Source organism: Equus caballus, chromosome 14, assembly GCF_041296265.1.
Source record: "Equus caballus isolate H_3958 breed thoroughbred chromosome 14, TB-T2T, whole genome shotgun sequence".
NCBI classification, from domain to species: Eukaryota; Metazoa; Chordata; class Mammalia; order Perissodactyla; family Equidae; genus Equus; species Equus caballus.
This window is the reverse complement of record NC_091697.1, coordinates 18,178,107-18,194,804: the sequence shown is the minus strand read 5'-3', so window position 1 is coordinate 18,194,804 and position 16,698 is coordinate 18,178,107. Positions and strand designations below refer to the sequence as shown.

General features: G+C 38.1%; 1 protein-coding gene and 1 long non-coding RNA gene across 10 annotated transcripts in view; one reads left to right on the top strand and one right to left on the bottom strand.

Moving 5' to 3' along the window:
* The window catches only part of RNF130 (ring finger protein 130), a 106,918-nt gene that overhangs the window by 72,368 nt on the left and 17,852 nt on the right, over positions 1 to 16,698 (bottom strand). For all 9 annotated transcript variants that reach the window (XM_070233708.1, XM_070233709.1, XM_023617014.2 and 6 more), the window contains exon 2: positions 4,050 to 4,244. In XM_070233708.1, coding sequence (XP_070089809.1) covers positions 4,050 to 4,244 — 195 coding nt within the window. The remainder of the gene's footprint in view (positions 1 to 4,049; positions 4,245 to 16,698) is intronic.
* Positions 9,549 to 11,049, top strand: LOC111767708 (uncharacterized). The gene is made up of 3 exons (XR_011425404.1): positions 9,549 to 9,639; positions 10,049 to 10,142; positions 10,764 to 11,049. It is a non-coding gene; the product is annotated as an uncharacterized lncRNA (long non-coding RNA).

Sequence of the window (16,698 nt, the reverse complement as noted above, 5' to 3'; positions counted from 1 at the left end):
GATGAGTTTTTTTTTAAGAGAATACGATGGGAAAAAGGTGAAGAGCTATTCATCTAATTCTGTCCAGTCAGTCAAAGGAACAATAAGAGGCATTAGATACTGCTGACTGACAGTAAAACAGAAAAGCAACATTATTTGGTTACGTTTATCTAAACTACCTCATCTTCCTTTTAACAATGGAAACAATATACGTGGATTCTTATAGACATACAAACAAAACTATAAAGGAGATGCCCAATTTAACAATGATTTGACACAATTTACGACTGTTAAACAGTAACAGTAAAGTCTATATAAATTTTTTTAAACCAGGAAAATAAATCTTTAACTTTCAGACAAATGTGCACTACCCAAGAGCCAATAACTTCCCCTTTATACTACCACATATCCGCTAGCTACATTACAAAGAACTCATTCAGCTAACTAGAGCTAACAAATAAAACCACAAATGGAGTGGTCTTTCCTGTCAATGAAGTCATGGACACTGCCCTGGGAAAGATGTCCTTCAGTCAACAGATGAAGGGCGTTCTTTAGAACAAACACAAGCAAGCTCCTGAAACATTGTTGACAAGGCAAGAAAACAAAATACTTACCTTTAGCAATGTGGAATTTTAAAATTAGTCATAAAATATATCCTTAGATAGAAAGAAAGCTCAAGGAAATTAAAAGTCTTCATGAAATCATTTCAATGCAGCACAGACTTATTTGTTCAAGGTGTTTTGCTGACCACAGTGGAGAATGGAAAGATAAGACACGAACTTTAACGTAAATTGCAGTCCTTTCCCTACTGTCAGTCAAGTATGCAAATAATGACAACATGAAAGGAAAAGGACAATACTGTCAAAAGGGCACAAAAAGGCACTCCGCAGACTGCAGGGGCCTTGGACTGTAAACTCACTGAGGGTGTGATGCAGGGGTCTTTCTTTTTCAACTCCGATCACTTCATATTACAATGCATAACACAGGTTTCTTTACTCAAATGAAGGGTGGACATAACTGACATGTGAGCAAGGGAGGGCTAAAACATGGATCTCTGAGTCCACTCATTGAGATCTGGAGTTACAGGTTGTAGGGGGGCATCTAGTGACTCTGAGTCAAGGGTCGTTGAACCTCACATGGACAGCACTGGGGATCTGTGGAGGTAGAGAGCAGCAGTGACATCTCAACGAGCCAGGAAAGCAAGCTCTCAGTGCATACAGACTTTCTACGTTGTTGTCCTCTCTGACAGAGATTCATGGCCTTTCCGAGTTAGACTGAGAGTCACAAGAGGCCTTCCCACACAGGAGGCAACTTGACCCATGCCACAGAGGAAGTCAGTGGAAAATCTAGGACTAAAACCTAGCTTTCCTGTCTTTACTTCCTTGTTTCTCAAAGCACGATCTGTGGACCAGTGGCAGTAGCATCACCTGGAAACTTGTTAAAACGAAACAATCTCAGGCTGTATACTAGACCTAATGAATCAGAACCTGCATTTTAATAAGATTCCCAGGTGATCCGTATGCTCATTCAAGTTTGAAAAGTACTCTAGAACATGTATCTAGGCGTGAAACTATTGGATCACAACGTATGAGTTCTTTAACAATATCCAATAGTGTCAAATTTCTCTAGCTATTGTACCAGTTTACTTTCTTACATCATCCTTTCTAATTTCCTATGTATCTACTTAGAACAATTTTAAACAAAAATCATTTTAAAAATAAAAAAAAAATTTCAATTTCAATTCTCAATTTTCCCTTTCTTAGAATCCTCAGATATTCTCATACTTAAACTCTCACTCAAGCTACTTCTCTCTGGTTTTGTGTGTAAAATAACATCAGTGGGAAAGAAAAATATATTTTGTTCACTAGAATTTCTCCCTCTCCATTCTCTTCATGTTTTCAGTAAGAAGAAATCACTATAGAATGGTTAGATCCAAAATTTCAAACTGTTTTTCTTTCCTCTAAAACAGCTGAGGAGAGCAAACTGGCGCCTGCTCTGAGACCACAGCAAAAAAACCACTGTCTTGAATCCAGTGTCCTACACAGACATCCAACTAGGGTAGACTGCCCCTAATCCTCCTTAGGTTTCCCTGAAGAAAAGTTATGGGTGATCTCTGGATGATGAAAATCACACATGCTCTCTATTTTACTCTTTGTGCTTTTCTTTAGTTTCAGGCTTTTTTAATGAGCATGTATTACTTCTGCAATTAGAAAAAACACATGTTAGTTCTAAAAGGCTTAATTTGAAAGGAAGAAAAGTCACAGAGCAATAAAATTTAAATCCATCTGCATTATTCTATCAAGATACACACAAAAGTATCAATGACTCAATTAGAGTGAACAGGTCTTTGTAAGATAACTATCTAAACATCGATTATGTAAAAATTAATTATATGATTAAAAGTTAATTCTTTAAATAAGTCATTAATCTTTAAAATTTTTACAAATGCAGCACTAAACTTTATGTAGGCTTCAACGTTGAGAGGGAGATTGGTGACCTGAAAGGACATCAACAGGCATGGGTCTGAGCCCTCTTCTGCCTCACCTGCTGCAGCCTCCTGGTCTGTAAGAGGGGGTAAGTATCTGTACCATACGTGGTAATGGCAAAGGCTGTCCAAGAAAATATAAATAAAAAGGCTCCTACACATCACATGTCATCAGGGAAACACAAATTAAAACAACCTATCAGAATGGCCAAAATACAGAACAGCTGACAACACCAAATGCTGCTGAGGATATAGAGGAAAAGGAACTATCATTCACTGCTGGTGGGGATGCAAAATGATACAGCCGCTGTGGAAAACACTTTGGCAATTTCTTATAAACTAAACATCCTCCTAGTATACAACTCAGCAGTTGTGCTCCTTACTATTTACCCAAAGGAGCTGAAAACTTATGTCCACACAAAAACCTGCACACAAACATTTATAGCAGCTTTATTCATGATTGCTAAAACTTGGAAGAAATCAAGATGTTCTTCAGTAGTTGAATGGATAAACTTTGGTACATTCAGACAATGGAATATTATTCAGTGCTGAAAAGAAATGAGCTTTCAAGCCCTGAAAAGATAGGGAGGAAACTTAAATGTGTATTATTAAGTGAAAGAAGCCAGTCTGAAAAGGTTATATACTCTATGATTCCCACTATATGACACTCTAGAAAAGGCAAAACTGTGGAGACAGTAAAAAGATCAGTGGTTGCCAGGGGTTAGGGAGGGATGAATAGGCAGAGGAGAGGATTTTTAGGGCAGTGAAAATAATACCATAATGATGGATACATGTCATTATGCATTTGTCCAAACCCACAGAATGTACAACATGAAGAGTGAACCCTCATGTAAACTATGAGATCCACTGTAACAAATGTACCACTACGGTGGGGGACGTTGATAATGGAGGAGGCTGGGCATGTGTGGGAGTAGGTGGTATATGGGAAATCTCTGTACCTTCCACTCAATTTTGCTGGGAATCTAAAACTGCTCTAAAAACTAAAGTCTACTAAAAAATAAAAACCAAAAAAAGCCCTTAGCAGAGTGCCTGCTACATACATATATATAGTAAGTGCTCAATAAATTGAAACTATTGTTATTAAAACAGTTACATTATAAATATCCTGTTTCCACAAGAAATGAAGAAATATTGTTACTACTGTAATTATATTAATTACTAAGTCAGTCTCAACATTTATCCTGATAAGATAAAAAAGCTTCTTTCTCAAACAGGTAATCTTTGAGAATCCATGACATAACCTGGACAAATGATTCTAAATCTAACAGAGTATTTTTCAAAGTTATCACATGAAATTCAGAAATGTAAAATGACTAAGATTCAATCACAGCCAGTTACTTAGTAAGTGCAAAGTTACAGGCTCTTGTGGTCATTATTTAAGAAAAAGAAAAAAATTCAACTAAGGGAAAAAGACATGCATCTCAACAGACAAATGGTAACACCAAAAATAAATACAATAATAGAATTATGTTGAAATGATATGGTTTTAGCGGAGGTAGAATGCCTACCTATAAAGCAATGATTTCTAGGAGGAATAATAAAATCTACAGCCTTTTTGGTTTACCTGGATGAGTCATGGTGACTGGCTCCTCTTTGGATTTATTATTGTAGATGACTACAGCAACTGCATTGTGGAGAGCAGCCCGTGATATTTTTTCTTTAAATGTGCAGTTTCCTCTCTGTAGCAAAGCAATCCACTGTTTGATATTAGGAGGGACAAAGAATCGTGTTTGAGGATCACAGCCCAGATGATCAGCAACTAAACAGAAAAGAAAAAATTAATTTTTTCTCAAGATAAATGAAATCAATCAAGTCTATATCAAAGTGCTCCACTATAGCTCTGAAGCACTTCAAGCAGCTCACTGCCAACAGAACTATGAATACACCCACAGAGGACAGCACAATATATCCAAATCTGTATCTGTACAGGGAGAGACACTCCATTAAACCGTTACCTATAATGCAAAACAAAGCAGTGAAAAATTCTACTTAACTTTATAGATTAACAAAAATAAAAAAGACTGATACTATCCAGTGTAGGTTAGTGAAGAGAGGAGGAAGAAAAGGCAAAGACAGAAAACCCCCACAAACCCAGGTGACTGACCTACTCGTGACTTCTGCTCATTCATCTGCACTTACTCGTCTCTCCACACCCCACCTCCGACCACCACCGCCACCAGGAGGAGATGATTGTGCATGGGGTAAATGAGGAAGCCAAACTAATCTCTGATTCAGTTACCAAGCGGTCTTGGTGAAATTCAAGCATGCTTGAACAAATTTCTTAAGTAGTGTCTAAGGAAATTAGTTCAGTTTTGGCTTATATGTGCAAGTTTAAGTAGCTAAAACAACATGAAACTAGAATAAATAGATTATTCCTCTAATTAATATTTATTGGTAAAAATTACTCTACCATGCCACGTTAGGATACATGTATAACTTACCATATTCACTAGTTTAACAAGATACATGAAGACACCAAGACTATCCTTTGGGACTACAAATTACACGGCCATTGTTCTAGATTTGGGGGGACAGTTTGTTTCGAATACTCTAAGCATATTTGAATGTGTCAGGGCAAGGTCCTCAATTTTTGATTCTGCAAATATGGTCATCATAGCTCTGGCACCCTTTGTAAATCTTAAGAAGCCACCCCCGGCTGCTCTTCCCATTCCCATCCTCACATTTACAATCAGTTGAAATGAAAAGGAAGGGCAGTCCAGAGGAGGAAAGAAGTCACAAAACGTAAGTTTGAAGACTGCCCGTACGCAGTGCCAGAGGACAGCAGGCCCAAGCCTCCTGGAGGCAGTCACTGCCAGGACTTGGAGAGGGGAACACAGCACACCAGGGTAACACCAGAAGCAAATAAATAATGAAAATACTACATAAGTATTAATCAATAACAAAGGGTATAAAGAGTTTCTATGAAGACAACACCAGCGGGAAAACGTTTGCCTTCCACACCCACTGAAGCACACTGCTTAGCAAAGAAATGAAACTGCTTATACTACTTAAGGAAACTGTAAAATGCAGAGATGCCACTAACTTCAGAGAAATGTTACATCTATCCTTCCCGTTTGACTAATACCTTCCCCCAAATTCTCTTACTATCATGGTGAGGGACTGCAATGAGAGCGTACTTCTCTCAGAGGTCTCCTAATACACAGTAAGTGGGGGAGAAATGATTTCACAATCTGTTGTGACTGATACTGTCCACAACTATGACTCATCCTCTTCCTCAGTTTCTGCATCCTGAAACTTCAGTCCTTTCTCAATCAAATTAAATAGAGAGGAAAAAGCCAATGCCGCACTTTTAGGAGTCAACTACTGAAAGACAGTCAGGCGCTGTGGAACTCCGAAATTCTGAGGCCGACTGTTCACGCATCCAGTGATATCTGTTTCACAGATAATTACGCTATTTTAAAACATATGCATTTAGGCGATGTGTTATGATAACCTCATTGTTTTGGGAAAACTTCCAATACCATATCCAAATAGGGAGCAATCAAAGAACTGGTTTGAAGTGTTTCATTTGTTATTTTTCAAAACACACTGCTACACAAACCATGAAGAAAACGCCAAATCAAGACTATTTAAAGAATCTGTACACTTGTCTTCTGTGAAACATTCATTCGTTTTTCTGGGACTTACTCCGTCCTCCCTAGGATCTCAGAGCATTCACAGTGTAAAGAGGAAATAACATAGTCATGGAACCAGCAAGACCTGGGGTCCAAATTCTAGATAAACTGCTTACTCGCTGAGCAGCTGGCATAGGTTCAATTCTCTGATCTTCAATTTTTACTAATTTACAAAGACTGAAATACAATTCTTATCTCACAAGAGTTATATATGTGAAAAAGTCTACAATAATCCCTCTACTCTTGAGTGCTTAAAAAAATTAATTCCGAAGGAGGGCTTTAAAACCCTCTTAAAGGAATCCCTGCCCACTAAGAGGCTGGGAACAACTGAGGATCAAAACAAACTGCAGCAACAGACTGTATCAGCAAAAGTATGTCCCTGTTCCCCAAATTCACCAAATCATGATCCATAACAGGTCTCTGAAAACATTTGCATGAGAATATGCAATAATAAGCAAGAATAAGATATTCAAGTTCCTGTTCAAAGCAGTTTTCATTATCAGAAAGAGAAAATAAGGGATTTTCACAATCACTTAATACTGCATATCCTTATTTTATTTATCTCTTCCTGTAATTAAAAAAATAACTTGAACAATGAAAATGATGTTAACAGCTCTAAAAAAACTCCCCAAGAAGACTGATGACTGTCTGTGATTAAGTGGCACTACTTCAACACTTAATATCAGTTGCTTATACTTGAAGCAGTTTATTAAGTACAGAGTATGACATAAAAACCTATGTAATTATGAACCATTAAAATTTGTCAATAGTGATTTTGCTCAAATTCAAAATCATTTTACTTCTGATTTTTTTTACCTGCCAAACTCAGAAGTGGGCAGTGCCTCTGACTTCTTTGCATTTATTAGTTACGGTGTCAGGAAGTTGTTAGAATGTATCATGAAAATGTGAATTTATAGATGATATAAAATATTGTATTACAATATCTTACAATTTTGTCAATTATACCTCGATAAAGCTGAAAAACTATTATATTACAGAGAAACTTAACTTCAATTTTTTTTCTGTAGGGCCCTTCCTGCTGAGTCCAGAAATAGTAACAAGACTTTTATTTACTCCTTGACAACAACCAATTATGGAATCCTCACCTCAAAGAATATTAACTTAAATGCTCAGAAACACATTAAGTACCAAAGAGACATACAATGGAACCAAACACCCTGGTTTTGAATCTTGAACCCCTAAATGTACTGAAGAGGCACGCCTGACACAGAAGTGAAATGGCCACAAGGTGGTAGGAAGCACCAACGTGAAGTGCGCTTAGAAACTTAGGAAGGAAAAGAGCAACACAGTGCTACAGCTGTAGTGGGAGTTGGTACCTAAATGGAGCCCTGGAAAACTGCTCAAGTGGAAAGGAGAGGGGTGCGGACGTGACGAGCATGAGAACACTGAACAAAGATTAAGCCTTTCTTGAACTCTTATGAAAATCAAATAAGATGACACATAAGCAAAAATACAATGCTATACGATAATCGAAAAGAAGACCTCATCTGTAATGGGAAAAAGAGGAAGAATATTCTGGCACAAAGAATATGTAAGTATTTAAAGAGTTCCCTGAGTGAATAAGTAGATAAATAAATACAATCTGTCTTCCCTACTCCAGCAGCCTGTACTCTCCACCTTGATTCACTTGACTTAAAAGACCTCATCTCTTTATTTTGAGGTCATAATGGGTTATATTATACATTGTGAAATTTCAGGTGCACATTATTATTTCTCCATATTCTGTATAGACTGCATTGTGCTCACCACTAATAGTCCATGGTTTTTACCTGTCACCATATCTATGTGCCCCTTTACCCTTTTTGTCCACCTCGCACCCCTCTTCCCCTCTGGTAACCACTAATCTGTTCACTTTGTCCATGTGTTTGTTTATCTTCCACAAACGAGTGAAAGAAATCATGCAAGCCCTCATCTCTTAAAAGTGAAAACACCCCACCTAATAAGTACCATTCACCATGTTACTGTGTGGGTAACGTTTCCTTCCAGGCCCCGGGACCCAACAATCTGCTACCGCTGTGACAGTCATTCGGGGCTGGGGCACATGATGGCAGGTGGCTGACTTTTCCAGGCGCACAGTGCAGTTGCCCAACACACCTCTCGCTCTCCGAGCCTGTATGTCTTGTTTCCTCCACCAGAAATACCAATCCCACCACTCCGCTGCTGACCACCTCCTAAGCCTCACGTTCCACTGAGATATCTTCTCCGAAACACCTTCTCACTCTCCTGAGGCTGAGCTGGCGTTTTATTCACGTTTCCATGGCATCCTGAGCTCACATCTGTTTTGCCATTTACCGTACCTCTATTGGCAAGTGGCCCTTTATTCTGAGTCTCTCCTGGCGTGTGAGACCCAGCATCTCCTCCAATATGTATGGCACATAGTGGACGCTTAACCTACTTGATGAAGGGAGAAAGGGAAGAACGACAGAGAGAGATTAAGCAAGAACCGACAGGAAATTGCGGGTGCCGAAGACCTCTCTGTTTTACATGGTAATGCTCTGCCTGGGGTAATGTTTTCTATCAGCTGTTTCCTGTAAAATAAGTAAAAATAAAAATAAGCCCAACTAGTTACCCTGGATTTAGATGTTTCCATTGTCAGCTATGTTCTGGTTATTTGCTCTCTTATTTCCATACTAGATTATAATCTTCTTACTCTTTAGATTTCCTGTTTCTACCTTGTCTTTTCTTATTCTCCCTTTGTTAAATTCTATGATACAAAGGAAAAAATACGATTCTTTATTTTTGTTCTCAATTTCTTAATTTTATTTTAATGTTCATTACTGGACTTAAATGTGTAGCTTTCAGCCTTTCATCCACTTCCATGGATATAACTTATTCTCTTCCTATTTCTATACTTTCATTTAAATCTAACATCTTATTTCTTTTTATTAGTTATCTTCATCATTTGTTTAGTCTTGTTGAAATGTTTTACTCTTCTCTCAATTTTTTGTTAACTTATTTTTAAGTTTTAATTTTCTCTTAACCCTATATCCACTTTATTTCTCAAATTTTTTTATCCCCTCTTTCCCCCTACTCCACTTCTATTACATTTTTCCTTTCTGGCAGGAATTGTTCCCATAATGGCCAGCAAAAATGACCTGGATCCCTTTTTGATTCTCAGGAACCTTATATTAATGATAATTCTCTCTTTTTCTTTTTCCTTTCATTTAAACCTGCTGGTCTCTTCCTTTTTAAAAATAAAGAAGAAAAAAAGAGATATCTCAAAAGACTCCTCTTTACTGCCACTTTTTCAAGAGCTGCCTGTATCTGCTGTTCCCATCTCCTCAGTCCCCTCATTCCTCACCACATTTTCATCTCAGCATGCAGCCACTACACAAAAAGTGCTCTGACTAAAGTACTTGAGGTCATAATGGGTTATATTATATATTGTGAAATTTCAGGTGCACATTATTATTTCAACCAACAACCTCAAGCACCAACAACCTCAGTGCTGCTAAATCCCAGAACACTCCGTCCCCTCCAAACTGATGACTCAGCAAGGTCTGGCTCAGCTGAGCACTGCCCCTCTCGGCTCCCAGGTCCTCACCCTCTGGGCTCTCCTCCTCTTCCTCCTCCACAGCCCTCCTTCCTAGTCTGTACCGACTCCTCTCCCTCTACTTGAACCTTCAATGTTGACATTCCAGAGCACTCAGACTACTGGGACACAGATCTAGGACTCTCTGGGGTTAGAATTGATGGTACACTTTTTTCTTCCTGGAATAATGAGGCTTACTAACATCTCATGTCAATCAGCCCTTTTCTGAGAAACTATCTTTTATTTTTTTACTTACATAAATCCACAGTTCCCAATACACACAACTAAATCGGGTCAATAGTATGCTAAGAATCAGGAGAGGAATATGGAAAATTGCACACACAGAAGGGATCCATTCCCTCCCATTCCAAGCAGAAACTGTTCTTGATCTTGAAGAACTAAGAGGCCTTCTTGAATGTCTACACTGGTGCACACGGATGAAGACATGGAAGGGTATCTCTGTAGGCAGGTATGTGGACACTCTGTCTAACCAGTTTGTTTCCAGGCTGCTTTGCCTCACTTCCAGGCAAAGCCATGGGATCACCTTGGGGTCTGAAGTGAACTCCATTTGTTGCCAAAAAACAAAAACAGAAACCTTAGTTAATTCAAGCATCTACAGATCACCTCTACACAGCCATATCCATTAAGTGACATTTACTTGCGCCCCACCTCCAGCGGGGAGGGAGACAGATGACGATCAAACATGAGTCACATAGAAGTGAGAACTCAAATTACATTTGAAGGAGAGGCCTCCTCTCTGTTTCCTCTGGGATGTGAACAAGGAAACATATGACTCCCGCTGTTGCTAGCAGCCACTGAGAAAGGGGGATCAATCTTAGGATGAAGTTAAAGCTAACTATGAGGGCAAAGGAAAGAGATCGAAAGGAAAAGGAACCCTGGTAGCACTGCTGAGTGCTGAATCCTTGAGCCCTGACCACAGCCCTACCTTTAAGCTTCTAGCTCTAAGACAGGGTAAATGTCCTCAGTATTTGTAGGCAATCTAAGCAGGAGTTTGTTACTTGGAGCACTTGTGCTTGTGCGAGTCAAGCAGCAGTGGTCAAGGCTGGGGTGTTATCTCTTAACCCACCAGGATCTACATCTGGCAACTCAAGCCCACCAAGGCGGTCAAACCTAAGGAGCAAGCGTCCTTGGAAAAGTTCTTTGACACAAGGAGGCAGCCAAGATGCCAAACCTTTGCCTCCTTCCTTCCGTCATTGGAGGGAAGGGGTAGCTGTTTGGGAGAAAAGAGTTTTGTTTGAAGACTGACATCCAGAGCACAGGTTCTTGATAAGGATCCATATGCAGAATCAGGGGGTCAGCGAAACTTGGATGAGGGGAAATCATCTTTATTTTCAATAAACTCTAACTGAAATCTAGCATTTTCTTCATCTATGAATGTAGACAATAAAACATCTATAACTCTATAACCAATAGCAATTAACATTAGTTATTACAGATATCACAAAATACTGCTAATTAATCAGACTCACCGCCAGAGCTTGCAACACAACGTGTCAATAAAGCACATATATTACTATGTCAAAACTATCTGAAACACTCTGAAATCAGGTTTCAGTGCACTTGGTCTCCTTTAATCCTATTTGGCATTTGTTATTCTGAGAAGCAGTCTACAGGTTTTTCTTCACTAGACTGCAAAAGGTGTCTCAATTGCCAGGTTTCGTCCATCCGTACTATTTACATGACATGTTTAGATCTGTTTCTTTACTTTACTTTGTTCTTATCTGCCCTGTTATTCCTAAGCTTCTTTATAACTTTTGCCCCTCCTTCTCTGCTTCTGAATGCACTGATCAAATTTTCTTTATTCCCCCCTTTTCCTACATTTATATATTTAAGTTCTACTTTTTTGTGGTTATCCTTAAAACGTTAACATACACACCTGATGAGAAGTTTACATTTAACCAATATCTCTATTCTCTTCCTGAATAACACAAGGCTCTTAAAATATGTCTTAGTTTCACAGAGCTACCATAACAAAGTACTACAAACTTGGAGGGTTAAATGACAGAAATTTATTTGCTCACAGTTCTGAAGGCCGAAAGTCTGAAATTCAGGTGTCTGTAGGGCCATGTGTTCTCTGAAGGCCCTAGTGGAGAATCCTGCCTTGCCTCTTCCTTCTGGTAGCTCCAGGTGACCAGTTTTGGGGCTGCATAACTCCAATCTCTGCCTCTGTCTTCACGTGGCCTTCTCTACGTCTGTCTTCTTGACTTCTGTCTCTTATAAAGACTTCTTGGATTTAGGGCCTATGTGGGTAATGTAGGATGACCTCATCTCAAGATTGTCAATTTAATTACATCTACAGAGACCTTTCTTCCAAATAAGATTTCCACACTCACAGGCTCTGGGGATCAGGACATGGACATCACTTGGGCGCCACCATCCAACCCACCAGAGTGCAGCTTCAATCACCCCTTTCCACCTTATGTTTAATTGCTCTGTATTCACTTCTACTTTAATTATCCCCTCCCTAATATTTAATGTTTCATACAGTCACAGTGCTTGTTAAACTTTACCTACAGATGCTCATCAGTCCTTATATTAGAAAGGGTTCTCCAGAGAAACAGACCAGTAAAATGTGTGCATGTATAAGGAACTGGCTCACGTGATTATGGAGGCTGACAAGTCCCAAGATCTGTAGGGTGAGTCAGCACGCTGGAGAGTTCATGGTGCAGTTTTAGTCCAGAGGCTGGCAGGCTTGAGACCTACCAAGAGCCAATGTTTCAGTTTGAGTCTGAGCAAAGGAAAAAGCCAGTGTCCCAGTTCAAAGGCAGGCAAGAGGAATTCTCTCTTATTTGGAGAAGAATCAGGCTTTTTATTTTATTCAGGCCTTCAACTGATTGGTTATTATTATTATTATTTTTTATTATTATCATTATTTTCCTCTCAGCACTTTGAAGATATTATTCCATTGTCTTCTGCTTCTTATGTTGAGAAGAGGCTGAACAAAACATTTTTAATTGTGTAGGCTCTGAAATGTTACTTTACCTACTTTTTACTTTTGAATCTAGTATTTAAAAAAAATAAAACGTTTCCTATTTTTCTAATTGGTAATTTTTACTTCTTCGAGTATATTCTAAAGCAACAAATTTTATAATAAATTATTACTCTTATGCACAGAATTTTTAAGAAGAAGGCAACAATAAAAATATCTTCTGTATACCTAAAATGCTGGATATATCAATCAACATTGCAAGAAAGGTCATACATAGCTGAACTGTCAGCAAGTTTAATTGTCAATAGCTATCCATTATCGTTTGTCTTCTACACTTAGTTATTGGATATGTCAAATGGATTTTGATTATTTTTCACATCCTTAGAACTAAAATATATCTCTTGGATGTTCTCCATAACATAATAAAAAGCATTTTAAATGATGGCTGATACAAATCACTTTACCTGAAAAGTCATCTTCAAAGATAATTTTTATTACAACCGATGCAACAAATACTTCATGCAAGAGAGATGGTACAAATCAAAAGAACTAAAAATCACAGCTAGGTCCTCATACAAAAACGTATCATAGTACAACATAAGTAAGTGTTAATTATTTAATCCTCATTACTCTCCATTTCACAAAAGTATTACAGTATTGAGTACAACTCTTTCTGAGGGCCTCTTTTCTACTGGCTAGTATCCACCACGTCTTCTTCCCACCTCTGACTATTCTTTCTTATTTTCCCATCGTTAGCCTCTTAGCTGGAGGTGTTCACCAAGGTTCTGCCCTAGACCCTCTTTTCTCAGTGTACAACCTCACCAATTCCCATGGCTTCAACTATGTACCTATATGTAGATAATGTCTCAATCTAAATCTCTCTCTTAAGCTTTAGTCTTTAATTTTTAGTCTTGCTATGTATTTCTCCATGAATACTGAGTATTTCAAACTCATTATCTTCCCCCCTCAAATGTGATCTTCCCATCTGGAAGTCCTGACGGACAGCATCACCATCTATCTAAACACACAAGACTGAAATCCCTGTTGAAAAATAAGGAAGTGGCTGTAAAGAGACTCAGCTGAGTCAACAGTGTTCAGTTTTCTTGCTGCCACCAAGAGCCCACCAAGACAGAGCACAGCTGCTGACTGCAACTCAACACTGCTGATGCACAGAAGGATGTATGAACACAAATGGCCCAGAGGAGTAGCTGAAGGCACTGTTTTCCCCCCGGCTTTACTGATGTATAATTGACAAATAAAAACTATATACATTTAAGATGTACAACATGATGAGCTGATATACCTATACAGCGTGAAAGATTACCACAATCAAGTGAATTAACATATGCATCACCTCATACAGTTACTTTTCTTATTTTTGCAGTGAGAACACTTAAGATCTACTCTCTTAGCAAATTTTAAGTAGAAAATACAGTATTATTAACTATAGTCACCACGCTGTACATAAGATCCCCAGAACATATTCATCTTATAACTGAAAGTATGCAACATCAGAAGGCATTACTAATTCTTAGGCAGAAAAGTAAAGAATGTGGGAGCACTTCTATTTTGTCTTATTTATAACTTCTTTCTTCTGGTACTAGTACTTCTAGTACTAATGACTCTGAAACAATGACAGTGTTGACAAAGACTGGGCTATCTGGAACATAATTTCAAATATCAGAATGATGGATTTAACAATACATTAAAAGGATTATAATCATGATCAAGTGGGATTTATCTCAGGGATGCAAGGATGGTTCAACCACCATAAATCAATGTGATACATCACATTAACAAAATGAAGGATAAAAATCATACGATCATCTCGATAGATGCAGAAAAAGCATCTGACAACATTCAACATCCATTTATGATAAAAACCCAACAAAGCAGGTATAGAGAAAAAATACCTCAACATAATAAAGCCCATATATGACAAATCCACAGCTGACACCATACTCAACAGTGAAAAGTTGACAGCTTCTCCTCTAAGATCAGGAACAAGACAAGGCTGCTCACTCTCACTACTTCTATTAATCACAGTAGTGGAAGGCCCAGCCAGAGCAATTAGGTAAGAAAAAGAACTAAAAGTCATCCAAATCTAAAAGGAACACGTAAAAATATGTCTATTTGTAGAAATCCTACAGACTCCACCAAAAAGGTATTAGAACTAATAAATTCAGTAAAACTGCAGGACATAAAATCAATATACAAAAATCTGCTGCATTTCTATAAACTAATAACAAACTATCAGAGAAATTAAGAAAACAATCTCATTTACAACAAAAAAGAATACAATACCTAGGAATAAATTTAAACAAGGATGTGAAAGATCTGTATATTGAAAACTCTAAGAAGTCCATGAAAGAAACTGAAGACGACACAAATAAAAGGGAAGATATTCTGTGCTCATGGATTGGAAGAATTAATATTGTTACAATGTCCATACTACCCAAAGCAATCTACAAATTCATTATGATTCCTATAAAAATTCCAATGGTATTTTTCACAGAAATAGAACCACCCTAAAATTTGCATGGAACCACAAAAGACTCTGAATAGCCAAAGCAATCTTGAGAAAGAAGAACAAAGTTGGAGGTACCATGCTTCCTGATTTCAAACCATATTACAAAGCTAAAGTAATCAAACAGCATGGTATTGGCATAAAAACAGACACACAGATCAATGGAACAGAAGAGAGAACCCAGAAATAAACCCACACATATATGCTCAATTAATTTATGACAAAGGAGCAAAGAAGATACATGGGAAAAGGACAGTCTCTTCAGTAAATGGTGCTGGGAAAACTGAATGACTACAAGCAAAAGAATGAAACTGGACCACTATCTTAGACCATACACAAAAATCAACTCAAAATGGATTAAAGACTTAACATACGACCTAAAACCATAAAACTCCTAGAAGAAAACATAGGCAGTAAGCTCATTTACATCGGTCTTGGGGATGATATTTTGGATTTGACACCAAAAGCAAAAGCAACGAGAGCAAAAATAAACAAGCGGGACTGTATCAAACTAAAGAGCTTCTGCACAGCAAAGGAAACCATCAACAAAATGAAACAGCAACCTACGGAATGTGAGAAGATATTTGCAATTCATATATCTGATAAGGGGTTAATATGCACAATGCATAAAGAATTCACACAACTCAATAGCAAAAACATTTCTTCATCTTAGGGTCCTTGTTTATGCAAATTCCTATTCACACACTTCCCCACCATTCCTTACATTTCACAGGTGCTAGCTAAGTGTGTGATACTGTTGTTATCCCTTGAATGAATGATGGGTGAGTTAAAAGAAATGAGTCACTCTCACAGGGAAAAAAAAAATGATGAGCTAGGAACAGTATAGCTCACTGTTTGGGGGGAGTATTTGTCCAGAGGTTGGCTGACCAGTGACCAAAGGACTTTAAGCTAAACTGCTGAGGAAGAAAGTAGGAGAACATGGAAAAAAAAAAAAAATCATGAAATCAGTCCCTATGGAAGAAAATTAGAAAAAAATTTACACTGTTAGCCACTACTGACATGAGGAAACAAATGAGGAGGCTTAAAGTTTTCATAATTTGAGATGTCCATAAACTAACAAATATAAGTAATAAAAAGCTTTAAAGTTTACCTTAAATACAAAAAATAATCAGGGGCCAACCTGGTGGCACAGCAGTTAAGTGTGCATGTTCTGCTTTGGCGGCCAGGGCTTGCTGGTTCAGATCCCGGGTGCGGATATGGCACCGCTTGGCAAGCCATGCTGTGGTAGGCGTCCCACATATAAAGTAGAGAAAGATGGGCACGCATGTTAGCTCAGGGCCAGTCTTCCTCAAAAAAAAGAAAAAACAATCAATGAGACTTGTTGAGGCATGTCTCAAGACTGGCCTATAATGATAGAAAAGTATACTTTACCTGAGAAACTACTATTCAGAAGGAAAAAAGGGGAACAGATATTTTCTATCAAGATAATGTGTGTCCTTCAAGGAAATCCAAGAGAACAGAACTCAAAAACATGTCCAAGATACGGACATGAGACTTTGATGGGGGCAATTCATCAAGGTCAACTGG